Here is a 26,819-nt window from a genome sequence, read left to right on the forward strand (position 1 = left end):
GGACATTTCGAATTTGCACTGTCGTTTTGTACAGGCCGAACTTCGGAGCTAAACTGAAAACCGGTTCTGCTCGATGCCAGCGCCAACGGACCCAACGGTTTCGACTAAACGTAACAATAGAAATAAAAGCCATCTACCAGGGGTGCGTTCCAAAACCTACAGTAAAACTATAATTACATCTCTATACGTTTTGGATCGCAGCCCTGAAAGGTAAAATCCCCGCTCCGGGTGAGTATACCTGCTGCGTGCTATTAGAGCCTCGACGCTGCTCAAGAGATTTGTTGCGCTCGGAGGCCATAACTTCCGAACGGCTGCGAATTTCGATTTAAAACGTTGGGAACATATTCTTACAATGTTAAATAAACATTTTATGCAAAAAAAAAAAATTCGATTTTTTGAAAGTTCTAATTGGATTTCCCCCCTTAAACTGACGACACTTTGGGTGAATCGTCGGTAAGATACTGTGTTAGACAACGTGACATTGAGTTTCTTCGATTTGTTTTCGCCTGAAGGAAGGAGAACTGACGCTGAGTACCTCAATGTGTACAATCCATTAAAGCAAAAAGTACCTTAATAATTACAACGTTTAAATAATAGTTGACGCGACGGTGTATAATTTCGCGTAGAGCCACCATCGGTGAATCAACCAACGCACGAAGTATCTCTATCCAATTAAAGTGACATATTACAGAAGGATTCGCGAACTACTGGATTCTATGGACACTGATTGGCGCGAGTGCGTTAACATCGATCAGCATTTGCACTTAATGAGGACGAAAGCTAGCAACTCACAGTTTTGCGTAATGGCTTTCTTGAGTTTCGTCTTGCCGTCCGCAGTAATCTACTTCGGGGGTGATAATGCGATAGCTATCATACATCAAGTGAACGGTGACAATTATACTTCACGACCGTTTCCTATGAAGGTGCTATTTCCTTTTGAGGCTGAGCAATCACCGTTCTACGAGTTGCTGGTCGTCTTATTATTTCTGCATGGAGTATTAACGGTGTATACGGTTGCTATTATAAACGGGCTAATCTTTTCTCTGGTATGTCTTGTGAGATTCTATTACATGTCGATTCGTAACTTTAGAATATCAACGTAGAAACGTAATACAGTCTATCTTGCAATTTAAGGTAGTTTAAATTGCGAAATTGCGAAAACGTGTAAATACGTGATAATTGTACGATAATTGCGAAAAATGTCTTTACATAAAATCCGACAAGGCATGATTTTTTATTAGAAAGTTTGAAAATTTACAGACTTCCTGTCTGAAAATTGTTATAATTGAATAATTGATTATCGCTCACACACACACACACACACATAAAAAAAATATTACGTACAAATTTTTTCAATAAATTGAAATATACTGCAAAACGCATTTTCTTCTTTAAACATAATACTTGAAATCTTTGCAGATACTTAAGTATATTTTAGGTATTTCATGTAAGCGGACAAATCGATATCATATATCAAGAGTTGAAAACTATATCTATGAAAGTGAGCTATGACGGATCTGCTGAGTTTACAATAGGAATGCTGATCGAAAAGCACAATAAAGTCATCGAATTTGCCGAAAATGTCGATAAGCTATATTCCTTTATAACTTTTTTGCAAATTTTTCCTAATACTTCACTTATTTGCATACTGGCAGTCACCACTATCGCTGTAAGTATCACAGAGTCCTTTCGAATGAACGGTAATCGAAATTGCAATATATTCAGTTTTTCTAATGGTTTAATATAACAGTCTGTTAATAGTGACGTCAGTCTAGCGAAAAGCGGATTACCTTACGCCGGTATAACGGCGGAGATATTTATATTTTGCTTCATTGGAGAATATCTTGGTATTAAGGTTAGTGAACATTTTTAAGAGTAATTGCTAACTATAAAATCAACAATTGTGTCACATAACTTAATTTGATATATAGTTATTAACAATAATCTTCGAATCGTTTAAGACAATTTCTGGCTTAAAACGGATGTTATGAACTATTCATATTTTAAATTATATTCTGACTTTACATTTAACCTGGTATTCTAAATGAACCATTTCGTATATTTTATATTTCGTGTTCAACAAGCATTAGTATATACCTGATATATAATATATAGTGATATATGTTTACTTTCTATTGTATTACAAATATTAAATGATGGATTCTCTCTAGTAAAAAAATAGGATTACTAATCTTTTTACCAGTGAAAGATATATTTTACATTAACTTTTGTTTGTTGCTTTGCCCCCAGAGTAGGTCACTCGCTGATGCGGGGTATAACTCTTTATGGTACAATATGTCACCTAGCTACAGTAAAAATGTATTGTTCATAATAATGAGATCTCAGAAACAATTGACCATCACGGCCGGAGGATTAATGAATTTATCATTAGAAGTCTTCACGAGTGTAAGTTTGTATACTTCCTCATGCATTATTCTTAATCTACATTTTATACTTTTCTATATTAATGACAGCACATGTTACAAAATATTATTATTATTATTATATATATATATATATATATATATATATATATATATGTAAAGGCTTCTGCGAATAATAACGTGTTTCATCTTATTTTAGATGATGAAAGCTTCGGTATCGTTTATATCTGTTTTGCATGCAATGTATTGATCTCATTTAAAATTATAATATGATAAAATTAAATTATGGTAACAAGTTAAAAACATTATCAAATAAAATTATAATGTAAATATGAATTAAATTACTACCAATATCTATTTAGGTGCAATCGGAATTTTGCAATTTACAGAATCCCGACTTATTTAATACAATATAATACGTAGTCCTCTTTGATATTCTGTTGTTATATATTGTATATTAAAATATTTTTATCTACAAAAAGTGATGTGAGTAGCCCTACATCATGTCCACAGGATTACCGTTAAACCTTAATCGGAAAAATTTACTTACGCAGATTTTTCATGGTAACTTTGTTTGCCTATTGTATCTAAGACTTCACGAGAAGCCCAAACAATTAAAATTTTTTACTTTTGAGATTTCTGTCACATATACATTCCGGAGAATGCAAGATTCCTCCATAGCATTTATCAAAATGACTCGTCAATATTTCAGATTATTTCAATTCAAAAGAAAACACAATGTAGTTCTTTCGATTATTTCTTTTAAGATTGTGTGCCAAGCGTGTACTTTAGCTCGATTCTGTCAGAATAATTAATGCAGTTTTCACACATTAAATGGTAATAATATATCTAGGAAACGCGAGAATTTCATTCTACTGATGATAGCCTTATCGTGAAGTGAAATTCTCCAAAAAAATAAGAAAGAAAGATAGAAAGAAGGGTAAAGACATTCGATACGCAATTAGAAAGTCACTAATTAGATGATATTTATAATTAAATAATCAATTATCACACACGTATACACACACATAGAAAAATAAATTGCGTTCTGCTTCTTTCTTCTTCCATTTTACTGTACTCGAGATGTATTTTTTAAAACGCATTTTTTCTGTTGAACATAATACTTGAAATTTTTGCGGATATTTAAGTATATTTTAGATACTTCAACGGACAAAATGATATCATATGCCAAGGGTTCCAAACTATCTCTGAAGAAATGTCTCATTACGTATTTTCTTATTGGCCTAGTGAGAAACGTTTTTGCTAATAATGACGCAATAATTATGGAAAGTTTTGTCTTTTGTTTTGTCGGAGAATATCTTATTCTTAAGGTTAGTAAATATTCAGAAATCATTTAATGATTGATTTCTCCATTAAAATGTAACATGATAATTAATTATAGTATTCTTCGAGACAATATCTAATTGAAGATGTTTACAATATACATATTTTTAGAAAAATATATATGTATATACATGTATAAATATATAAGTAATATATACCTAATATATACCAAAGTAACACACAGTAGCAGAAGTCGCCACGTCTCATCTACCGCATGACATGTGATGAATTTTTTTAAATGGTAATTAAAAATGTTATGTGGTAGTTCAAAAAATGGTAGAGGGATTTGCTGTTTAGTTAGATTTAATCTACCTACACATGTAGTTTTACGAGATAGTTTCGGACGAAATCGAGATATTAAACGGACGATTTCGAGATATTATATGGACGAAAAATTGCTGAATGTGTCCGTACTAATCTCTGAGATTTCGCCGTTTTCATCATAAACCAATTTCCGTTTTTGCTTAATCTATTGCTCTGAGAGCAATACATATTTTCCATCATGGCAATTTAATTTTAACAATTAATTATCTTATTTCAGAGAAAAATAACTACTTCCAATGGATGCACGGAGCTCCTAGTTTCTCAATAAATTTTATTTTAAATCGTTACAATAACTACAAATTAAGATATCACCTGCATTTAGTAGACAAAGTTACTCATAGATTTAAGGTGACATTCAAGATTAACATTTTCTAGACTCTAATTATATATAATATGCTTAAATTATATATAATACGAGCTGGAATACGTGTCTCTTTTTGCTTTGTTACCCTAATATATGTTCTAACTCACAAGTAAACCTATTTAAAAGTTACACTTTTGAGTAGGTTTACATGTTAAGAAAGGCACGTAACTTCAAATAACTTATTTTACAAATTTGCAGTGAAATTAAGCAATTCTGCGCACGTATACTCAATTCCACTGATGCTATACCATTTATTAAATTGATGATCACTAGGAAATTTCGAACAGCCGTGTTCATTTTTAGCTCATCGTTTTCCTTGAATGTTGATTCATTCAGCAAGCGGGAACGTGTTCAAAACGGATTTGACATTTTGAGAGCTTAACGTTCTGTACTTATGTGTTTCTATCAGAAATTTGTCCGCTTACATATAAAAGCGAATACCTTGAAACATAATCGCGTGTAAAAATTAAAAAGTTAGACGCATTCTATATGTGTGTATAAATTTATTATAATTATCTATATTAACTTCTCTTATTACGAATTTCATATATTAACTTACCTTCTTTAACATTTTTAGTTTTCTTCTACTGATTGCGCGTTACATGTTCACGGCTGGTCAAATCTTTCTAGAAATTACTAATTTGCTGAATGTATACCAATGGAACTGAGCGTGCAGAAGTGCTTGGAGCGTGCGAAGGCGCCTTTGTTTGCCTGTACTTGTAAAAAAGTTTCTACCGAGAAACTAATCGATTAAATTTTTTCGCTTTTGAGACTTCTACCACATGTGCACCTTGAATAATACAATTCTACGTAGCATTTATAAAAATGACTCGCTATTATGTGCTATTTCTCCCGATCAATGGTAGACACAATATATTCTCCTCGATTATTTCTTCAAGAATTATAGTCACGCATATGACTCATTTCTGTTAGAATAACTACTGTAGTCGTCGTATTTTAAATGGTTTTCAGTACACGTAAAAGATGCGAGAATCACTTATAGTTTATACATGATATAACTTCGTCGTGGAACAATCTTCTTGGAAAATAGAAAAGAGAAAAGAGAAAAGACTGATATTCGCTTGAGGAGACGTATCATTAATTGTTTTATGCGCGTTCAGAACGATTATTCAACTCATCGGTAGAATTATAGGATGTCTATAAGATGGAAAATAACTTCAACTGTTATATTACCATACGTATAATGATGATTGATCGCTGCTCACCAGAGTGGGGAGAAAGCACATGGGGGTGCACTTGGAGGATTGGACGATGCTCTTTCAGTTTACCATAAACGCGAGTGCTGTACGTGTACCGATTTTTGTATCCTCGTGTATTTCCTCGTGGGTGGTTGAAAGATGTTACTGACGAGCACGATCAGTCCACCGTTGAAGTTCGGTCTTCAAATCCTCGGCGTGTGGCCGGACACGCCATACAATACTTTTCACCGGTTGATTTATATGTCAGCTATGTTGGCCGTCTATTATTTTCAGCAATCGTACCTATTTACGAACTGGAAATTCAGCGAACTGCAGAATCTCGTAGGCCCGTTAACAATGCTAATATATTACTTGATGACCATCCTTAAGGTGACGACACTTTGGATGAATCGTCGGTAAGATGCTGTATTAGACAACATTGAGTTTCCTTGTTTTGTTTTCGCGTACGTGAAAGGAGACTGACGTTGAGTTCCTTAATGTATTCTGTCTATTAAACAAAAAAATGTCTTAATAATTACAACGTTTAGATAATAGTTGACGCGGCGATGTATAATTTCGTGTACAGCCATCGGTGATGCCACAAACGTATGAAGTATCCCTATCCGAATAAAGTGACATTTTGCAGCATAATTCACGAACTACTGTCTGCTATCGATACTGATTGGCGCGAGGGCGTTAAGATCGATCAGCATTTGCAGTTGATGAGGGCGAAAGCTAGCAACTCGCAGTTTTGTACAATTGCTTTGTTGGGTTTCGACTTGAGCGCCTCCATAATCTATTTGGGAGGTGAAAATGCGGCAGCTATCATGCAACCGGTTGATAACTATACTTCACGACCATTTCCTCTGAAAGTGCTATTTCCTTTTGAGGCTCAGCAGTCGCCGTTATATGAGTTGCTCGTCGTCTTCTTATTTATGCATGGGATGTTAACGGTGTTTACGGTGGATATTATAAACGGATTAATCTCTGCTCTGGTATGTCTTCCGAAATTCTATTACGTGTCGACTTACAATTTTCAAATATCGACGAAGGAAAACTAATAATTTTTTTGCAATTTAATGTAGATTACAATAAATGCTTTTATAAAATTTGACAAGGAGTGAATCTTGATTAGAAAGTATGAAAATTTACAGATTTCCTGTCTGAATATTCTTATAATTGAATAATTGATTATGATACATATATACACATATATGAAGGAATATTACGCACAGATTTTTGCTTCTATTTTCTTTAAATTAAAGTATATAACAACACGTATTTTCTTTCTTAAGCATAATATTTGAAATGTTCGCGAATACTTAAGCATATTTTAGATATGTCATATAAGCGGACAAATCGATATCATACAACATGAGTTGAAAACTACGTCTGTGAAAGTATCCTACAACAGATCTACTGAGTTTGCAATAAAAATGCTGATCATAAAGCACAATAAAGTCATCGAATTTGCCAATAATATCGATAAGCTATATTCCTTCATAACCTTTTTGCAAGTTTTTCCTAATGCATCAGTTATGTGTTTGATGGCAGTCATAGTAAGTATTGCAAAGTCCTTTCGAGTAAGCGCTAATCGAAATCAATATATTCAATTTTTTTGATTGTTTAATATAACAGTCTATTTATGGTGACGATGACGTCGGCCTGGCGCAAGGCGGAACAGGTTACGCCACTCTAACGGCGGAAATATTTATGTATTGTTTTATTGGAGAATATCTTGGTATTAAGGTTAGTGAGATTAATTAGTAAAGTTAGTTAGGGAATTTAAAAATTACTAATTATAAAATCAACAGTTGTGTCACGTAACTTAATTTGATGTGTAATTATTAACTACAACATATTACAGTATACTACAGTCTTTGAATCATTTGGGACAATTTCCGGATCAAAACCGTTATAAGCTATTCATATATTTTAAATTATAGTTCGACTTCCTTTTAACCTGACATTCTCAGTTAATGATTTCTTAGATTTTATATTTCGTGTCCAACAGGCACTATAATATATTCGTGATATATGGTTACTTTCTATCGTATTATAAATATTCAATTGTGTTTATGAATTTTCTCCAATAAAAAAATTGGATTAATAATTTTTTTATGAGAAGAAGTTATCTTTTTACTTCAATTTTTATTTATTGCTTTGCCTCTAGAGTAGATCACTTGCTGATGCGGGATACGACTCTTTATGGTACAATATGTCACCTAGATACAGTAAGAATATATTACTCTTAATAATGAGATCTCAGAAACAATTGACCATCACGGCCGGAGGATTAATGAATTTATCATTAGAAGTCTTCACAAGTGTAAGCTTATTATCTTTTTCTAATGTATATTTTCCATAGTTTATACTCTATCTCATTAATGTTACAAATGTTACAAAATTTCATTTTATATATAAATAGACACTTTTCCCAATAATAGCATGCTTTATCTTATTTTAGATCATGAAAGCTTCGGTATCGTATATATCTGTTTTGCACGCGATGTATTGATCTCACTTAAAATTATAATATCATAAGACTAATTTATATGGTAATAATTTGAAAACGTTATCAAATGAAATTATACTATAATTATAAATTAATTCTCGTTTAATATCTATTTAAGTTGTAATCGGGGATTTTGCAGGTTACAAAATCCCGGCTTATTAAATACGATATAATATATAACTTTCTTTGTTATTTTATTGTTATGTCGCACATTAAAACATTTTCACCTACAAAAGATGATGTGGATAGCCTTACACCATGTACAAAGAATTTGGTACAAAGAGGTTCCACGGTTTTGTTTGTCTACAGCTGCAATTAGCGATCTACGAGGAATTCGATTAATTACAGTATTTTTAGTTTTGATATTCCTGTCACATGTATATTCCGGGTAATACGGGGTTACTCCGTAGCGTTTCGCAGAATAACTCACTATTATTCGCTATTATTTCAGTTCAAGGGAAGGCACAATCCCCTCGAATAATTTTTTTAAGATTCGTGCCAAGTGTGTAGTTCAGCTCGGTTCTGTTAGAATAATTAATACAATTCTTTTACGTTAACTGTGAGTATCGTGCCGTCTATATGAGCATCCAGGGATCTATATTAACAATTAATTAAGTTTTTCTGATCATTTAATGAAACAGTCTCATAATGAAGCATGTGTTGGTCTGTTCAAAGCCTTACTTGGTTACGCCGGCATAACGGTTGAAATTTTTACATTTTGTTTTGTTGGAGAATACCTAGGCCTTAAGGTTAGTGATTTTTTAAAAACCATTAAGTTTAAATAATTTTTTAAATAATCTTATTTGATAGTTATGATTAACCATAAGTAGTTTAGTCATTCGGAACAATTTCCTTGCAAAAACAATTATAGAAAATGTGCATTTTAAAATACATTTATTTATCTTTTGAGTTTACCTATAGAAGTTTTATATTATCTATATGTTTTATTCAGGGGATGCTATAATAATCATGGAAGAATCCGTGATGTACATATTCTTATATCTTTATTTTAAATATTTTGTGATACTACATAGGCTATAGACTGTCCCTAATTTTTCTATTAAAGAAAGATGTCATTTTGTTTAAATATTTATTTGTTACATTGTTTTCAGTGTAAATTACTTGCCGAAGCAGGATACGATTCTTCGTTTTACAATATGTCGTCCAGTCATAGTAAGAATATATTATTCATAATCATGAGACTTCAGAAGCAATTGAATGTTACAACCGGAAGCATGGTAGATTTATTGTTGGAAACCTTTACGAGTGTAAGTTTGTGGTTTTTCTTGATATACAACTGTTAGATTTTTTATACTTTCTCTAATTTATGCCAACGTTTGCTACGTAATATGCGCGCATTTTACGAATAATAATTCATTTTATCTTGCTTTAGATCATGAAAGTATCGGCATTGTATATGTCTGTTTTGAAGACGATGTATTGATACGTAAAATTAGTATTAATACTACGTAAAATAGTAAGGTAATAACACAAAATAGTGTAATTAGTTTGACAATTTCGAAATTGTAATCAATGACAATATATAATAAGTTATGTTGAATCTTAATATTGATTCAAATTGCAAACGTGGATTTGAGAGTACAAGACTTATATAGCAATAAATATCTCATGCTGTTGCTACATTGTTATATTTTTTGTGCATTGTAATCTCTAAAAAATTTACTTTAATAATGTTCGTAAAAAAGTTATTACAAAAAATATAATTATCTCAAAAACTTTAATAAATAGTATTGAGAAGAAATACAACAAAACTTTGCAAAAATTTAAGACAATATTATAAAAAAGTCGTGAAATCACTAAAAAGACCAAGTATACAGGACATCTTACGCGCGCGCGCTTCCACTATATTATTTTTTAACTACGGAATTAACTAATTGACCTATTAAGGGTTATAAATTGTCGAGAATTCGAAAACAGTAATAATATTCAACAAACATTTGTAATGAATGTACAAAGATTATAATTTATTTTCTCTAAAAAGCAACAATCGCACATCAAAGCCGAAATAATGAATAACTCAAAATGTTATGTGATTGTTCGAAAAATGGTAGAGAGATTTGTGTTTAGTTAGACTTAATCTACCTACGTATGTGGTCTTGCGTGCCTTGCGTCCTGCACATATAGTATATAGTTGATTCAGATTGTTTTAGTTTCTGATAATCTTCCCAGATATGAGCTTGGTACAACGTGAAATCCTGAAACAATAAAGAGAATTAATCGTACTTACGTTACGAGTGTAAAAGAGGTACGATGTTTTCTCCTTTATTTATTTTTTTCAAAGATCCCATAAGTACGATCGTTCAAGCGAGTTTGCGTTTGTTAATTTTCATGATATGTAAAGAACATAAAGGTAGTTTTTTTCTTGTTTTGGCGAAAAAGTTTGTTTAAGCAAGTTCGTTTTCACCGTCGATAGATCGAAGCGGGCAGAACGACTATTATCGTTCATCGCGTAATATAAACTTCATTCTGAGGCACGATTGGATACATTGTTTTAATACAATTACGGAACTGTTAGGCGGATAATAAGTGCTGCGTCGGATTACTGCTCGATTACGCAGTATATAATTGCGATTGATCGATTGAGGGGAGATGCGTGATGTTGAGCTTTCTGGAGGATCGCGAGTTATTTTCATAGTATTACACGGTATTATACGGTATACATAGTATTATACGGTTATAACAATTGCTGAATGTACCGGTACTGACCTCTGAGATTTCAGGGTTCTTGTCGTAGATCAATTTCCGTTTTTGTCTAAACAGAGAGCAATATTTTCCCTCATGGCGATTTAATTTTATTAATTGATTAATTTATTTCAGAAAGAAACAATACTACTTTCATCGAATGAGAGAGAAGTCGCATTTTCTCAATAAACTTTATTTTAAATTGTTATGATGTTTAACAGTAAAGATACAACTTGAATTTAGCAAGGAAAGTAGCTCTAAGCTGATAGATTTAAGATGATAGATCTAAAATGGCATTCAAGATTAACATTTTCTACACATGCTCAAATTATATTTAATATGGAATACATGTTTTTTTACCTTAACATATATACTAAAATGTTCTTACGCACAAGTAATCTACTCAAAAGTTATACTCGGATTTATTTCTAATTTGGCACAAATGTAGATGTACAAAAAATATTTAAGTCATATTTTTTCATTTTGGCCCACTTTGAGTTTCATAGGCAGTTTATAGGTTTTTAATGTTTTCACTCCAATCATTAACAAGTGTAACAGAAATGCATAAGAAATAAAATTGAATACAAGATATGGTTAAATAATTTTAACAAAATCAGCATAGATGAGACACGAACCATTCTAAACTTCTTTAGCCAAGATTCCAACCGAAATATTTCAAATTTGTGTTAAATTAGTAAAGAATGGCTCGAATCTCGGCAAAACCGAGAAATTAGTTGTGTAAATAATTTTTTTAACTTTTTACATATTTTGTTTAAACATTTTATTATTTATACAAATAAGTTTGACTTCATATGCATAATCAGAAAACCAAAAATGCCCATGGCCTTTGGGCCAAAATGAAAAAATATGACCTAAATATTTGTTGTACTTCTGCATTTGTGCCAAATTCGAAAGAAATCGGAGTGTATCTTTTGGGTATGTACTTGTCAGGAAAGACACGTAACTTCAAGCAAATTATTCTACAAATTTACAATGAAATTTACAAGAATTTCTGCGTACGTATGCTCAATTCCATTGATGCTATACCATTTATAAATCGATAGTCACTAAAAATTTCGACCAGCCATGCCCGTTCCTAGCTCATCGTTTTTCATGATTGTTGATTTATTCAGCAAGAGGGAATGTGTCCAAAACGGAAGTGACGTTTCAACAGCTTGACGTTTCCTACTTATGTGTTTTTATCAGAAAATTATCCGCCTCACATGCAAATAGTGAATATAATAAAGGAAGTCACTTTGTGTGTATGTATAAATTTATTATAATTTTCTATATTAACTTCTTTTATTTCTAATTTTATATATTAACTTACTTTTCTTAACATTCTTACTATTCTTCTGCTGATTGCGCACTATACGAGCACGTCTAATCAAAACTTTCTAGTGACTATCGATCTGCTAAATGATATATCATCAGTGGAACTGAGTGTACAGAATTGCCAATGCATCTTTGTTTGTCTATACTTGTAACAAAGTTTTTACCAGGAAACTAATCGGTTAAATTTTTTTGCTTTCAAGACTTTTTCTATGTGTGCATCTCGGAAAATACAATTCTACGTAACATTTATAAAAGTGACTCGCTATTATACGCTATTTCTCCCCATCAAAGTTAGATACAATATGTCCTTCGCGATTATTTCTTTAAGAATCACAGTCACGCATGTAATTTAGTTCTGTTCTGTTAGAATAACTAATGCAGCCGTCGTAATTTAATGGTTTTCAGTACACGCAAAAAATGTGAGAATCACTTGTACTTTATACATGGTATAGCTTTGTCATTGAGCAATCTTCTTGAAAAAGAGAAAAGACTGATATTCGTTTGAGGAGACGTACCTTTAATTTTTTTTCGATGCGCGTTTAGAAGATATTATTCAACGCACCGGCGAGATTATAGGATATCTGTATGGAAAACGATTGAAACTGTTAAATTATGCTATATAATGATGATTGATCGTTGGTCAGCGGAGTGGGGACAAAGAATACGGGGATGCACTCGGAGGATTGGACGATGCTCTTTCAGTTTACCATATACGCGAGTGCTGTGTATGCTTCTACTTTTATTTCCTCGTGAATTCTTGGATCGTTGAAAAATGATACTCATGAGCACGATCAATCCGCCGCTGAAAATCGGCCTTCAAATCCTTGGCATATGGCCGGACATGCCATACACTACCTTTTACCGGCTGATTTACATGTTATCTATACTGACTATCCATTACTTTCAGTATTTATACCTATTTGCGAGATGCAAATTTAGCGATCTGCAGAATCTCGTGCGCCCTTTATCAGTGACATTATATTACATTCTGACGATCCTTAAGTTGATTATACTATGGATGAATTGTAGGTAAGGTATTGTATTAGATAATGTAACATTGAGTTTATTCGATTCGCGTGCGTGGAAGGAGACTGAGTTTCTCAATGTGTACTATTCATTAAAGCAAAAAGTGCTTTAATAATTGCAACGTTTAAATAAAATTGACGCGGCGGTATATAATTTCGTGTAGAGGTGATGCCACCAATGCACGAAAGTATCCTTATCCGATTAAAGTGATATATTGCAGCGTAATTCGCGAAATACTGGTTGCTATGGACACTGATTGGCGCGAGTGTGTTAACATCGATCAGCATTTGCACTTGATGAGGACGAAAGCTAGCAACTCGCAGTTTTGTACAATCTTTTTATTGAGTTTCAACTTGCTCGCCGCGGCAATTTACTTCGGGGGTGATAATATAATAGCTATCATACATCTATTGAAGGGCGACAATTATACTTCACGACCATTTCCTATAAAGGTGCTACTTCCTTCTGAGGCTGAGCAATCGCCGTTCTACGAGTTGCTCGTCGTCTTATTATTTATGCACGCCATGTTAACGGTGTATACGGTTGCTATTATAAACGCGCTTATCTCTGCTCTGGTATGTATTCCGAAGTTCTGTTACATGTCGAATCACAAATTTAAAATATCGACGAAGATAAACTAATACATGTCTTGCAATTTAATGTAGTTTGTGAGAAATGCCCTTACACAAAATCTGACAAGGTGTGAATCTTGATTAGAAAGTATAAAAACTTACAGATTTCCTGTCTGAAAATTTTTATAATTGAATAATTAATTGTACGCACACACACATGAAACAATATTACGTACAGATTTTTTCTTCCATTTTCTTTAAATTGAAATATATGACAAAACGTATTTTCTTCTTTAAACATAATACTTGAAATCTTTGCAGATACTTAAGTATATTTTAGGTATTTCATGTAAGTGGACAAATCGATATCATACATCAAGAGTTGAAAGCTATCTCTATGAAAGTGTCATACAACGAATCAGCTGAATCTACATTAGGAATGCTGATCACAAAGCACAATAAAATCATCGAATTTGCTGAAAATATTGATAAGCTATTTGCTTTCATAGCTATGTTGCAAGTTTTTTCTAATACATCAATTATCTGCTTGTTAGCACTCATTGCTATCAAAGTAAGTATCATAGAATCCTTTCGAATGGGTGTAATCGAAATTGTAATTTATTCAATTGTTCTAATTTATTTTATTTAATATAACAGTCTATTAATAGTGAAAATGAGGTCGGCCTGTTGCAAAGCTTATTAGCTTATGCCGGCATAACGGGGGAAATTTTTATATATTGTTTTATTGGAGAATACCTTGGTCTTAAGGTTAGTGAACATCACTAATTATACAATCAACAATTGTTTCACACAACTTAATTTGATATGTAATTATTAACTATAGTCTTCGAATCGTTTGGGACAATTTCTGATTCAAAACAATTACAAGTTGTGTGCATATATTTTAAATTTTATTCTGACGTTAGTTTTAACCTGATATTGTCAATAAACGATTTATTATATTTTATATTTCGTGTCGAAGAGGCATCACAATATACCCGCGATATATATATATATATAGTTATTTTATATCTATTATAAATATTTTATTATTTTCTATTATTCAGATTATGGACTTTCTTTAGTAAAAATTGGGAACACAGATTTTTGTATCAGAGAAAGATATCTTTTTACATAAATTTTTGTTTATTACTTTGCTCCCAGAGTAGGGCACTCGCTGATGCAGGGTACAACTCTTTATGGTACAATATGTCGCCTCGCCACAGTAAAAATATAATATTCATAATAATGAGATCTCAGAAACAATTGACTATCACGGTCGGAGGATTAATGAATTTATCATTAGATCTCTTCACGAGTGTAAGCTTATTGACTTTTTCTAATGTATATTTCCGATAGTTTATTCATTATTGTCAACGTATGTCACAAAATATTATTTTACACACACACACACACACACACACACACACACACACATATATATAGACACTTTTATGAATAATAGTATGCTTTATTTCATTTTAGATCATGAAAGCTTCGGCATCATATACATCTATTTTGCATGCGATGTATTGATCTTATTTAAAATTATAATATAATAAGATTAATGTATGTGGTAACAATTTAAAAACATTATCAAATGAAGTTATACTGTAATTATAAATTAAATTTCTACTCTAATATCCACCCAGATGCAATCGGGGATTTTGCAGGTTACAGAATCCCGGCTTATTTCATACGTAGCAATATATAGCTCTTTTTGTTATTTTGTTGTTATATATCCTATATTAAAATATTTTCACCTACAAAAGGTGATGTGAGTAACATCATGTCCAAAAAATTTGCCGTTAAACGTTAATCGGAAAAATTTGCGTATGTAGAGTTTCTATGATATCTTGGATTACCTAAGGCTTTACGAGAAGTCCAATCTATTAAAATTTTTTCACTTTTGAGATTTCTGCCATACATGCATTCCGGAGAATGCAAAATTAATGAAGAAATTAATCACAAATGATTTCTGAATATTTACTAACTTTAAAACCAAGATATTCTCCGGCATAACAAAAGATAAAAATTTCCATGATTATTGCGCCATAAGCAAAAACAGTTCTCACTAGGCCGACGCCAGCTTTCGTTAAACAATTGGTAAAACGGAATGAATTACAATATCTATCACCATGCATTTGAAACAGGTATTGCGACATTCACCGTTATAATGAAGAGTATTATACTGCAGATAACTAAAGTATCCCAATAAATTTGCATTTATCCAAATGACTCGCCATTATTTGAGATTATTTCAATCTAAAGGAAGACACAATGTATTCCTCTCGATTATTAAGATTTGTGCCATGCGTGTAGCTCAGCTCGATTCTGTTAGAATAATTAATACAGTTCACATACGTTAAATGGTCTTCAGTACATCTAGAAAACGCGAGAGTTCTATTCTACGGATAATAGAAACTTGTCGTGAAACAGAATCCTCAAAAAAATGAAGAAAAAGAGAGAGACAGAAGGAAAGACATCCGATGCGCAATTAAAAGGTCACCGATCAGATAATTTTTATAATTAAATAATTAAATAATTGAATAATTTTTATAATTAAATTATCACACACACATACGCATGAAAGGATATATTACATTTAGCTTTTTTCTTCTTCCGTTTGCTTTTAATAGAGACATAAAAAAGAAAAATTTCTTAAAACGCATTTTCTTCTTTGAACATAATACTTGGAATCTTTACAGATATTTAAGTATATTTTAGGTGCTTTACGAAAGTGGACAAATTGATATCATATACCAAGAGTTCCAAACAATCTCTGAAGAAATGCCTTATTATGGATTTTTTGAGGAGACAATAGGAATGCTTATCGGGAAGTATAAGAGAGTCATCGCATTTTCCATTTCTATGAGCTTGTTTCTTTCATGGCTTTGATGCAGATTTATTGGGATACCTTAGTCCTGCCACTACCGTATTATCTCTTAAGGACGGATTCCTGAGGTAATTTAAAGAAAAAAATCCTAATATAAAAATGTCGAGGCTGTAATACTTTTCAAATTATAAACAATTAAAGTTGACCAATTATATTGGCTAAAGTACGCGCGCTCAGGTACGGTACAACACACAATGGTACAGGTGCATGCACATAAGTGAGAATTTGCATAAGATATGAAATTAGTTGTAAATCCCTGAAAGAAAGGTTAAATGTGTGACAACTTACTCATTCTCATAAATGTATTGTATGATATTTTATTCATAACTTTTGACGAAATTGTTATTCCGAAATAATAGAACGCTCCTTGATAGAGTTAACTAATAGTGAAATATTAATGGCACATAAGGAGCTAGCACGGATGTCGAAATTGTTATTATTTGTGATATGTTTATTTAAATGATAGAAAAGACAGATTATTATTATATACGTTGTTGTATGTATGGAACTTCCGTATCAATATTTGGAAAAGGGACGACATGCACCTGTACCATTGTGTGTTATCGTACGCGCATATTTTAGCCAGTATAATTAACTTTAATCCTTTATAATTTAAAAAGTATTATAGCCTCGCTATTTTTTCACATTAAGATTTTTTCATTCAAATTATCTCAGGAATCTCTTGATATATGATATCAATTTGTCCACTTTTATAAAGTACTTAAAATATATTTAAATATCTGTAAAGATTTCAGAATTTCCCTTAAAAGATAATGCGGTAGTGGCGGGACACCCTGTATACCTAATATATACCTAAGAGCTCATAGATCTAAAGTGGCATTCAAGATTAATGTTTTCTAGACTCAAATTATATTTAATATGATAAAATTATATTTAATATGAGCTCAAATTTATATCCTTTTGTTTCGTTTTACTAATATATATACTAAAATATTCTTACTCAGGAAAGGTACGTTACTTCAGTTTGTTAACTTATCCTACAAATTTACTATAAAATTTTTAGAGAATTGTGTGCATGTATACTCAGTTCCACTGATGTGTGTGCTATACCATTTACTAAATCAATAGTTACTAGAAAATTTCGACTAGCTGTGCCCGTTTTTAGCTCATCGTCTTTCATGAATGTTGATTCATTCAATAAACGAGAATGTGTTCAAAACAGAATTGATATTTTGAAAGCTTGAAGTTCCGTACATATATGTTTTAATCATTATCCGCTTATGTATAGTAACGAATACTTTGAAAGATAATCGCATGCAAAAATTAAAATGTTAGACACATTCTGTATGTATGTATAAATTTATTATAATATTCTATATTAACTTCTCTTATTACGAATTTTATATATTAATTTACTTTCCTTAACATTCTTAGTTTTCTTCTTCTGTTACATGGCTACGGCTGGTCAAAACTTTCTAGAGACTATTGATTTGCTGAATGGTATAACACAAATGGAACTGAGTGTGCAGAGGTTCGAAGGCACCTTTGTTCGTCTGTACTTGTAAAAAACTTTCTACCGAGAAACTAATCGATTACAATTTTTTGCTTTTGAGACTTCTGCCACATGTGCACCTCAGATAATACAATTCTACGTAGCATTTATAAAAATGACTCTATTACGGCTATTATGCGCCATTTCTCCCGATCAATGGTAGACACAATGCACTCTCCTCGATTATTTCTTTAAGAATCATAGTCACGCATGTAATTCAGTTCCGTTCTATTAGAATAACTAATGCAGCCGTCGTACTTTTAATGTTTTAAATCTTCGATACATGCAAGAAATACAAGAACCACTTATACCTTATACATGGCTTTGTCATGGAGCAATCTTCTTGAAAAAGAGAAAAGACTGATATTCATTTGAGGAAACGTATCTTCAATTTTTTTTTTGAAGTGCATTTACAGCGTATTATCCAACGCATCGAATTATTGGAGGACTATGTGGAAAATAATTACAACTATTATACTACCCTACGTATAATGATGATTGATCGCTATCCACCAGAGTGGGGACAAAGCATATGGGGGTGCACTTGAAGGATCGGACGATGCTCTTTCAGTTTACCATACACGCGAGTGCTGTGCATACTCCGATTTTTGTTTCCTCGTGTACTCCCTCGTGGGTGGTTGAAAGATGTTATACACGAGCACGATCACTCCTCCGTTGAAGATCGGTCTTCAAATCCTCGGCGTGTGGCCGGACACGCCATACAATACTTTTCACCGGTTGATTTATATGTCAATTATGCTGGCCGTCTATTATTTTCAGCAACTGTACATAATTACGAACTGGAAAGTCAGTGAATTCGAGGATCTTGTAGGCTACTTAACAATGGTATTATATTACCTGTTGACTATCCTTAAGCTGACGATACTTTGGATGAATCGTCGGTAAGATACTGTTAGATTATGCAACATTGAAGTTCTTCGATTTGTTTTCGCGTGTGTGAAAAGAAACGTTGAGTCCCTCAATATACTAAAGCATTAAAGCTAAAGCAAAAAGTGCCTTAATAATTACAACGTTTAGATAATAGTTGACGCGGCGGTCTATAATTTCGCGTAGAGCCACCATCGGTGATGCCACAAACACATGAAGTATCCCTATCCGATTAAAGTGACATTTTGCAGCATAATTCGCGAACTATTGTCTGCTATCGACACTGATTGGCGCGAGGGCGTTAAGATCGATCAGCATTTGCAGTTGATGAGGGCGAAAGCTACCAACTCGCAGTTTTGTACAATCGCTTTGTTGGGTGTCGACTTGGGTGCCTCGATAATCTACTTTGGGGGTGAAAATGTGGCAGCTATCATGCATTCGATGGACGATGACAATTATACTTCACGACCATTTCCATTGAAGGTGTCACTTCCTTCTGGGGCCCAGCAATCGCCATTATACGAGTTGCTGGTCGTTTTTTTATTTATACACGCGATGTTAACGGTATATACGGTTGATATTATAACCGCATTTATCTCTGCTCTGGTATGTCTTTCGAAATCCTATTATGTGTGACTTACAATTTTCGATAAAGAAAAACTAATACTTGTCTTGCAATTTAATGTAGTTCGTGATAAATGCTTTTACAAAATCTAATAAATCGTGAATCTTGATTAGAAAGTATGAAAATTTACAGATTTCTTGTCTAAATATTTTTATAATTGAATAATTAATTATCGCACACATACCCATATGAAGAAATATTACGCACAGATTTTTGCTTCTATTTACTTTAAATTAAAGTTTACTACAAAACATATTTTCTTTTTTAAACATAATACATGAAATCTTTGCAAATACTGAAGTATATTTTAGATATGTCATGTAAGCGGACAATTCGATATCATATATTATGAGTTGAGAACTTTGTCTGTGAAAATATCCTACAACGAATCTAAATTTACAATAAAAATGCTGATCGAAAAGCATAATAAAGTCATCGAATTTGCCAATAATGTCGAAAAGCTATATTCCGTCATAATTTTTATGCAAGTTTTTCCTAATACAACAGTTATGTGCTTGATGGCAGTCGTAGTAAGTATCGCAGAATCTTTTTGAGTAAACGGTGATCCAAATCATAATATATTCAGTTTTTCTAATTGTTTAATATAACAGTCTCTTTATGGTGACGATGACGTCGGACTGGCGCAAGGCTCAATAGGTTACATCACCCTGGCGGCGGAAATATTTGTATATTGTTTTATGGGAGAACATCTTGGTATTAAGGTTAGTGAAATTAGTTCGTGAAGTTAGTTAGTGAATTTAGAAACTACTAACTATAAAATCGACAATTGTGTCACATAACTTAATTTGATATGTAATTATTAACTACAGCCTTTTGAATTGTTTGAGACAATTTCCGATCCAAAATGGTTACAAGCTATTCATATATTTTAAATTATATTTTGACTTTACTTTTAATCTGATGTAATTCTTATATTTTATATTTCGTGTCTAACACGCGTTACAGTATATCCGTGATATATAGTTACTTTCTATCGTATTATAAATATTAAATTATGGATTTTATGGATTTATGGTTTATGAATTTTCTTTAGTAAAAAATAGGATTACTAATTTTTTTTCTAGACAAAGGTAACTTTTTACTTCAATTCTTGTTTGTTGCTTTGCTTCCAGAGTAGGTCACTTGCTGATGCGGGGTACGACTGTTTATGGTATAATATGTCACCTAGCTACAGTAGAAATATATTACTGATAATATTGAGATCTCAGAAACAATTGACTATGACTGCCGGAGGAGTAATAAATTTATCATTAGAAGCCTTCACAAGTGTAAGCTTATTGACTTTTTCTAATGTATATTTCCGATAGTTTACATTCTTCCTCATTAATGTCAGCGAATGTTACAAAATATTATTTTATATATATAGACACTATTGCGTGTAATAGTATGCTTTATTTTATTTTAGATCATGAAAGCTTCGGCATCGTATATATCTGTTTTGCATGCGACAATTTAAAAATATTATCAAATGAAATTATACAATAATTATAAATTAATTCTTGATTAATAGATCTGTTCAAATTGTAATCGGAGATTTTGCAGGTTTACAAAATCCCGGCCTATTTAATACGATAGAATATATATCTCTCTTTGTTATTTTATTGTTATGTGTCGCACATTAAAACATTTTCACCTACAAAAGATGATGTAGATAGCCCTATATCATGTCCAAAGAATTTATCGTTAAATCCTAATCAGAAAGATTTGCATATGTTATAGCTTTAAGGTATCTTGTTTGTCTACAGCTGTAACTAGGGATCTACGAGGAATTCGATTGATTACAATTTTTTTACTTTTGAGATTCCTGTCACATGTATATTTCGGGTAATGCGGGATTACTTAGAGTTTCTCAAAATGACTCACCATTATTCGCTATTATTTCAGTTCAAGGGAAGATACAATCTCCTCGAATAATTCTTTTAAGATTTGTGCCGAGTATGTAATTCAGCTCGGTTCTGTCAGAATAATTAATACAATTCTTGTACGTTAACTGAGAATATCGCGGCGTCCACATGAGTGTCCAGTGATCTACATCAATAATTAATTAAGTTTTTTGATCATTTAATGAAACAATTTCATAATGAAGCTGGTGTTGGTCTGTTCAAAGCCTTACTTGGTTACGTCGGCATAACAGTCGAAACTTTTACATTTTGTTTTGTTGGAGAATACCTAGGCATTAAGGTTAGTGGTTATTTAGTATAAATAACTTTTTCATACTCTCTAATTTAATAATTAATTTGTAATTATAGCAATATGTTTGGGACAATATCTGTTCAAAAATGATTACAGTACACACATTTTAGCATACTTGTATTTTAATATATATATTGATATTAGATTGGACTTTCGCCTATGCAAATTTTTCTTTATTTTTATCTTGCGTTCAAAAGAAGGGGCACACACACACAGAATTCACCCAACATATATACATACATCTACTATACTATACCATACTATAGTAATCATGCAAGGATCCGTGTATTATATATAATATATTATTGTCGTCAGTATTATAAATATTTCATGGATTTATAGACGAATAAATGCAAATATAGACGTATTAATATAGGCTGACAATTTAGAAGTTGTGATCAATGAAATTAGATAATAATTGTATATTGAATCCTGAAACCGATTCATAGTGTCAGGTATTAGATGGTTACAGAATTTAAACTTATAATTAATAAAATGCAATAAATACCTTATGCTGTGGCTTTATGCATTGTTATATATTACATATTACGATATTTTTACTTCAAAAATAATAACGTAGATATATAGTCCAGCACCAAGAAATTTTCCGTTAAACTTTTATTCGAAGTTTAAGCGTTTCCACATAGAGAGAAAGAGAGAGAGAGAGAGTTTAAGTTTCTTACTACTTGTGCTTGCAAGTAGTCTCGTATTCATCTCTAGTCTATTCTGATTCTTTGAATTTTGATACCTCTCCTGGAGATGTGATCGGCAGAATATCAACTCCTAAAACATTAAGAAAAGTTACTCGTTATTACCTTACGCCTTCTCAGCACATTCATGTAGGAGGCGTAATATCTCCTTCCTTCAATCATTTCTCATTCAACAATGACGATTGCCATGCAAGCCTAATCGGCTTGTATGTCTAGTACGTAATTGCTATCACTCAACCGCGTTCGCATATATTAAATCTTCAGGATACATGGAAAATGGGAAGGTATCACTCGCTTTTTTCTATTGTATTCTATTGTATAATAGTATAAAAAGAATTAATCACCATTACGAGTGTAAAAGAGGCATGGTGTTTCTTCATTAATTTTTTTCAAAGATCTCATAACTGCAATCATTCAAGCGAAATTCTGTTTGTTTTTATAATATGGAAAGAACACGAAGGTCGTTCTTTCTCTTCCTGTTTCAGCGAAAAAGCAAGCATCATCGTTTTTATCATCGATGGATCCGATTTATCGAAGTGGACAGAGCGATTATAATCGTTCATCATCGCGTGATGTCGTCGCGTGATATAAACTTCATTCTGAGGCACGATTAGATACATTGTTTTAATACAAATACGGAACTGTTAGGCGGATAATAAGTGCTGCGTCGGATTACTGCTCGATTACGCAATATATAATTGCGATTGATCGATTGAGGGGTCTTTGAGCGGAGACGCATGATGTTGAACTTTCTCGAGGATTTCGAGATAGTTTCATGGTGTTATACGGGCATAACAACTGCTGAATGTGCCGACACTAAACTCTGAGATTTTATGGTTCTCATCGTAGACCAATTTCCGCTATCGCTTAATCTGAGGGCAATAGGTATTTTCCATCATGGTGATTTGATTTTATCAATTAATTAACTTATTTCAGAGAAAAGAAATATTACTTCCATCTGATGCGCAGAAGTCCTAGTTTTTCAATGAATTTTATGTCAAATCGTTAGAATGTCTAAAAATAAAGATATCACTTGCATTTAGCAGGGAAAGTAGCTCATAGATCTAAGGTGGCATTCAAGATTACAACATTTTCTCAAATTATATTTAATATGTGCTCAAATACATGTGTCTTTATTTGATTTGGTATAGTAATGTACAAACTAAACGTTCTTACCCAGGAAAGGCACATAAGTTCAGGCAATTTATCTTCCAAATTTACTATGAAATTTTCAGGGAATTCTTACTTAGTTCCATTGATGTTAAACCATTTACCAAATTGACAGTTACTAGAAAATTTCAACAAGCCGCGCCTGTTTCTAGCTCATTGTTTTTCGTGAATGTTGATTCATTCAGTAAGCGGGAATGTGTTCAAAACAGAAGTAACATGTTGACAGTTTGACGTTTTGTGACGGCTGGCCGAAATTTTCTAATGTGTACCATTTACTGAATGGTATAACATCAATGGAACTTAATATACAGAATTTCTAAGGCACCTGTATTTTCATGTACTTGTAACAAAGTTTCTACCACGAACCTGTTCGATTAAAATTTTTTGCTTTTAAAACTTCTGCAACGTGTGCACCTCGGATAATAGAATTCTACGTAGCATTTATAAAAATGACTTGCTATTATGGTAATTTCTTCAGATCAAGGAGAACACAATGTGCTTCCCACGATTATTTCTTTAAGAATCATAGTCACGCATGTAATTCAGTTCCGTTCTGTTAGAATAACCAATGCAGTCGTACTTTAAATAGTCTTCAGTACACGCAAGAAATGCGAGAATCACTTGTACTTTATATATGGTATAGCTTTGTCATGGGATAATCTTCTTGAATAAGAGAAAAGACTGATATTCGCTTCAGGAGACGTACCTTCAATTCTCAATGCTTCTCAATACTTCTCAATACTTCTCAATACTTCTCAATGCGTGTTTCAAACGTATTACTGAACTAATCGACGAAATTATAGGATGGCTATGTGGAAAAGAATTGTAACTATTATACTACGCTATGTATAATCATGATTGATTGCTGCTCACCAGAGTGGGGACAAAGCATATGGGGATATACTTGGAGGATTGAACGATGCTCTTTCTGTTTACCATACACGCGTGTGCAGTGCATGCTTCGACTTTTATATCAACTCTTACCGCTATAGTACGCGACACATACGATGTACAACGTTTGATCGTTGTTCATGGGAGTAGGGACACAGCACGTAGGGCTGAACTTGGAAAATTGTTCGGCGCACTCTCAGTTCCTCGTAGATGAGAGTGTCGTATATGCTTCGATTTTCGCTTTCTACAGTATCCTCGATATTGTTGATAGATGGTAGTCACAAGCACGATCTGTCCAGTGCTGAAATTTGGACTCCGCGTATTCGGTATGTGGCCGGACGTATCTTTCGCCGTTGTCCTCCAGCTCACTTATCTGTTGACCACACTTCTCGTACAGTACTTTCAGTATCTGTACATATTCATGATTTGCAAGCGCGGTGAGTTACATGGTCTCGCAGACAGTTTGCCGGGGACTGTATATTATAGCTTAGCGGGCTTCAAGGCAATCATAATTTGGAAGCAACATCGGTAAGATACTGTGATAGGCAACGCGCAGATTTTCTTCTTCTGCAACTTGTTTGTGTATTCGTGGAACATAATTGTCGCGGAGTCTCTCATCGTGTATCATTTGTCTGTTAATTCTCATTAAAGAGGAACGTGGATTACTAATTACATTATCTAAATAGTAATCAACGCCGCGTTTAATGTTTGTTGAAATGATAACGTCACTGCTACAAGTATCTCTATCCGATTAAAGAAACACTTTGCAGTATAGTTCGCGAAATATTGGCCGCTGTGGATACTGATTGGCGAGAGTGCGTGAAAGTCGACCAACATTTGCACGTAATGAAGTCAAAAGCAAGCATCTCGAGATTTTGTACGCACTTTTTGTTGTGTTTCAATACGATCTCTGGTTCACTCTACTTCGGAGGTGATAACTTAGTAGCTATTGTACAAATTTTGCGGGGATACAATGTTACTTCACGACCATTTCCCACGAAGTTACTGCTTCCTTTTGATGCCGAGCAATCGCCGGTCTACGAGTTGATCGTCTTCGTCTTGTACTTGCATTCGATGTTAATGGTATACATAGACAATCTTGTCAGGGTTCTCATACTTAGTCTGGTACGTTTCGCAAAATGTTATGAACATTAGACTCACAAGCCAAAAATATTGACGAGATATTTAATACGTTCATTACCTGTGATTTAATTTAGTTTTTAAAACTCACTTTGGCACAAACTCTGACGTTACCTAAGATTTGACATAGATAAATATTTATTAATAATAGGTGGAAAGATTGGTATAATTCAATAATTTTTATCATCACACATGTGAGGAACATTGGGTTCTGCATTCTTCTTCCCTTTAATCGCGAAATCTTCCCAAATGCAATTCCTCTCTTAAACATAATACTTGAAATGTTTGCAGATATTTAGGTATATTTTAGGTCTTTCATGCGTCCGGACAAATCGAAATCATCTGTCAAGAGTTGAAAGCTAGTTCTGAGGAAACACAAAATAATGGATCTCTGGCTTATACAACAAGAATGTTGATCCAGAATCATAATAAAGTCATCTCATTTTCCAATAATATTGATAGACTCTTCTCTTACATAGCTTTGATGCTAGTTTTTTGTGATACCATAATAATTTGCTTCCTAGGACTCGTTCTTATGACAGTGAGTATCGTATACGAGTACACAGTGACCGATATCGTAATTGATTCAGTTTTTCTGATTATTTGAATGAAATAGTCTCGCACAACAAATATCATCATCTTGTTTAAAATATTCTTTGCTTACATCGGCATAACATTGGAAATTCTCGTATATTGTTTTGTCGGAGAACACCTAAGCCATAAGGTTAGTGACTATTTGAAAACCATTAATAAATAATTTTTTCAAGTAACTTAATTTAATTATTTTTAATTATAATTATAATTTTTAATAATTATAATTTATAATTTTTAATTATAATTAATTATTTTTAATTATTATTAATTATAAGTATTTCAGTCATCCGGAACAATTTCCTTGCAAAAACAATTATAGAAGTTACACCTTTTAAAATACACGATTATTAATATATCCTCTTTAAGAATTATTATATATATATATATATATATATATATATATATATATATA

At 32.6% G+C, this 26,819-nt stretch overlaps 5 protein-coding genes across 5 annotated transcripts in view; all 5 read left to right on the plus strand.

Annotated features, from left to right (window-relative positions):
* LOC116843522 (odorant receptor 13a-like) overlaps positions 1-2,634 on the plus strand; it is a 4,294-nt gene extending 1,660 nt beyond the window's left edge. Inside the window, exons 2-7 of the mRNA XM_032813985.1 lie at positions 419-453; positions 692-1,046; positions 1,439-1,669; positions 1,751-1,855; positions 2,251-2,406; positions 2,584-2,634. Of these exons, the coding sequence (XP_032669876.1) occupies positions 419-453; positions 692-1,046; positions 1,439-1,669; positions 1,751-1,855; positions 2,251-2,406; positions 2,584-2,634 (933 nt within the window). The remainder of the gene's footprint in view (positions 1-418; positions 454-691; positions 1,047-1,438; positions 1,670-1,750; positions 1,856-2,250; positions 2,407-2,583) is intronic.
* A 3,118-nt stretch (positions 2,635-5,752) lies between these two features.
* On the plus strand, positions 5,753-9,574 carry LOC116843523 (odorant receptor Or1-like). Its single transcript, XM_032813986.1, has 6 exons — positions 5,753-6,031; positions 6,262-6,610; positions 6,953-7,174; positions 7,254-7,364; positions 9,243-9,398; positions 9,524-9,574. The coding sequence occupies exons 1-6, from the start codon at positions 5,775-5,777 to the stop codon at positions 9,572-9,574; spliced, it is 1,146 nt and encodes a 381-aa protein (XP_032669877.1). The 5' UTR covers positions 5,753-5,774.
* Positions 9,575-12,940: 3,366 nt separating this feature from the next.
* Positions 12,941-15,302, plus strand: LOC116843569 (odorant receptor 22c-like). Its single transcript, XM_032814036.1, has 6 exons — positions 12,941-13,197; positions 13,415-13,769; positions 14,107-14,337; positions 14,424-14,534; positions 14,931-15,086; positions 15,252-15,302. The coding sequence occupies exons 1-6, from the start codon at positions 12,941-12,943 to the stop codon at positions 15,300-15,302; spliced, it is 1,161 nt and encodes a 386-aa protein (XP_032669927.1).
* A 3,504-nt stretch (positions 15,303-18,806) lies between these two features.
* On the plus strand, positions 18,807-21,328 carry LOC116843545 (odorant receptor 22c-like). The gene is made up of 6 exons (XM_032814010.1): positions 18,807-19,077; positions 19,315-19,669; positions 20,000-20,218; positions 20,300-20,410; positions 20,822-20,977; positions 21,115-21,328. Exons 1-6 carry the CDS (start codon positions 18,821-18,823, stop codon positions 21,163-21,165), a joined length of 1,149 nt encoding a protein of 382 aa, XP_032669901.1. The 5' UTR covers positions 18,807-18,820; the 3' UTR covers positions 21,166-21,328.
* A 4,181-nt stretch (positions 21,329-25,509) lies between these two features.
* LOC116843564 (odorant receptor 13a-like) overlaps positions 25,510-26,819 on the plus strand; it is a 2,047-nt gene continuing 737 nt past the window's right edge. The window contains exons 1-3 of the mRNA XM_032814032.1: positions 25,510-25,798; positions 26,124-26,354; positions 26,430-26,537. Coding sequence (XP_032669923.1) covers positions 25,520-25,798; positions 26,124-26,354; positions 26,430-26,537 — 618 coding nt within the window. The 5' untranslated portion in view covers positions 25,510-25,519. The remainder of the gene's footprint in view (positions 25,799-26,123; positions 26,355-26,429; positions 26,538-26,819) is intronic.

This window comes from Odontomachus brunneus, unplaced genomic scaffold, assembly GCF_010583005.1.
Source record: "Odontomachus brunneus isolate Ranch 3 - 2012 unplaced genomic scaffold, Obru_v1 Obru_scaffold_033, whole genome shotgun sequence".
Classification (NCBI taxonomy): Eukaryota; Metazoa; Arthropoda; class Insecta; order Hymenoptera; family Formicidae; genus Odontomachus; species Odontomachus brunneus.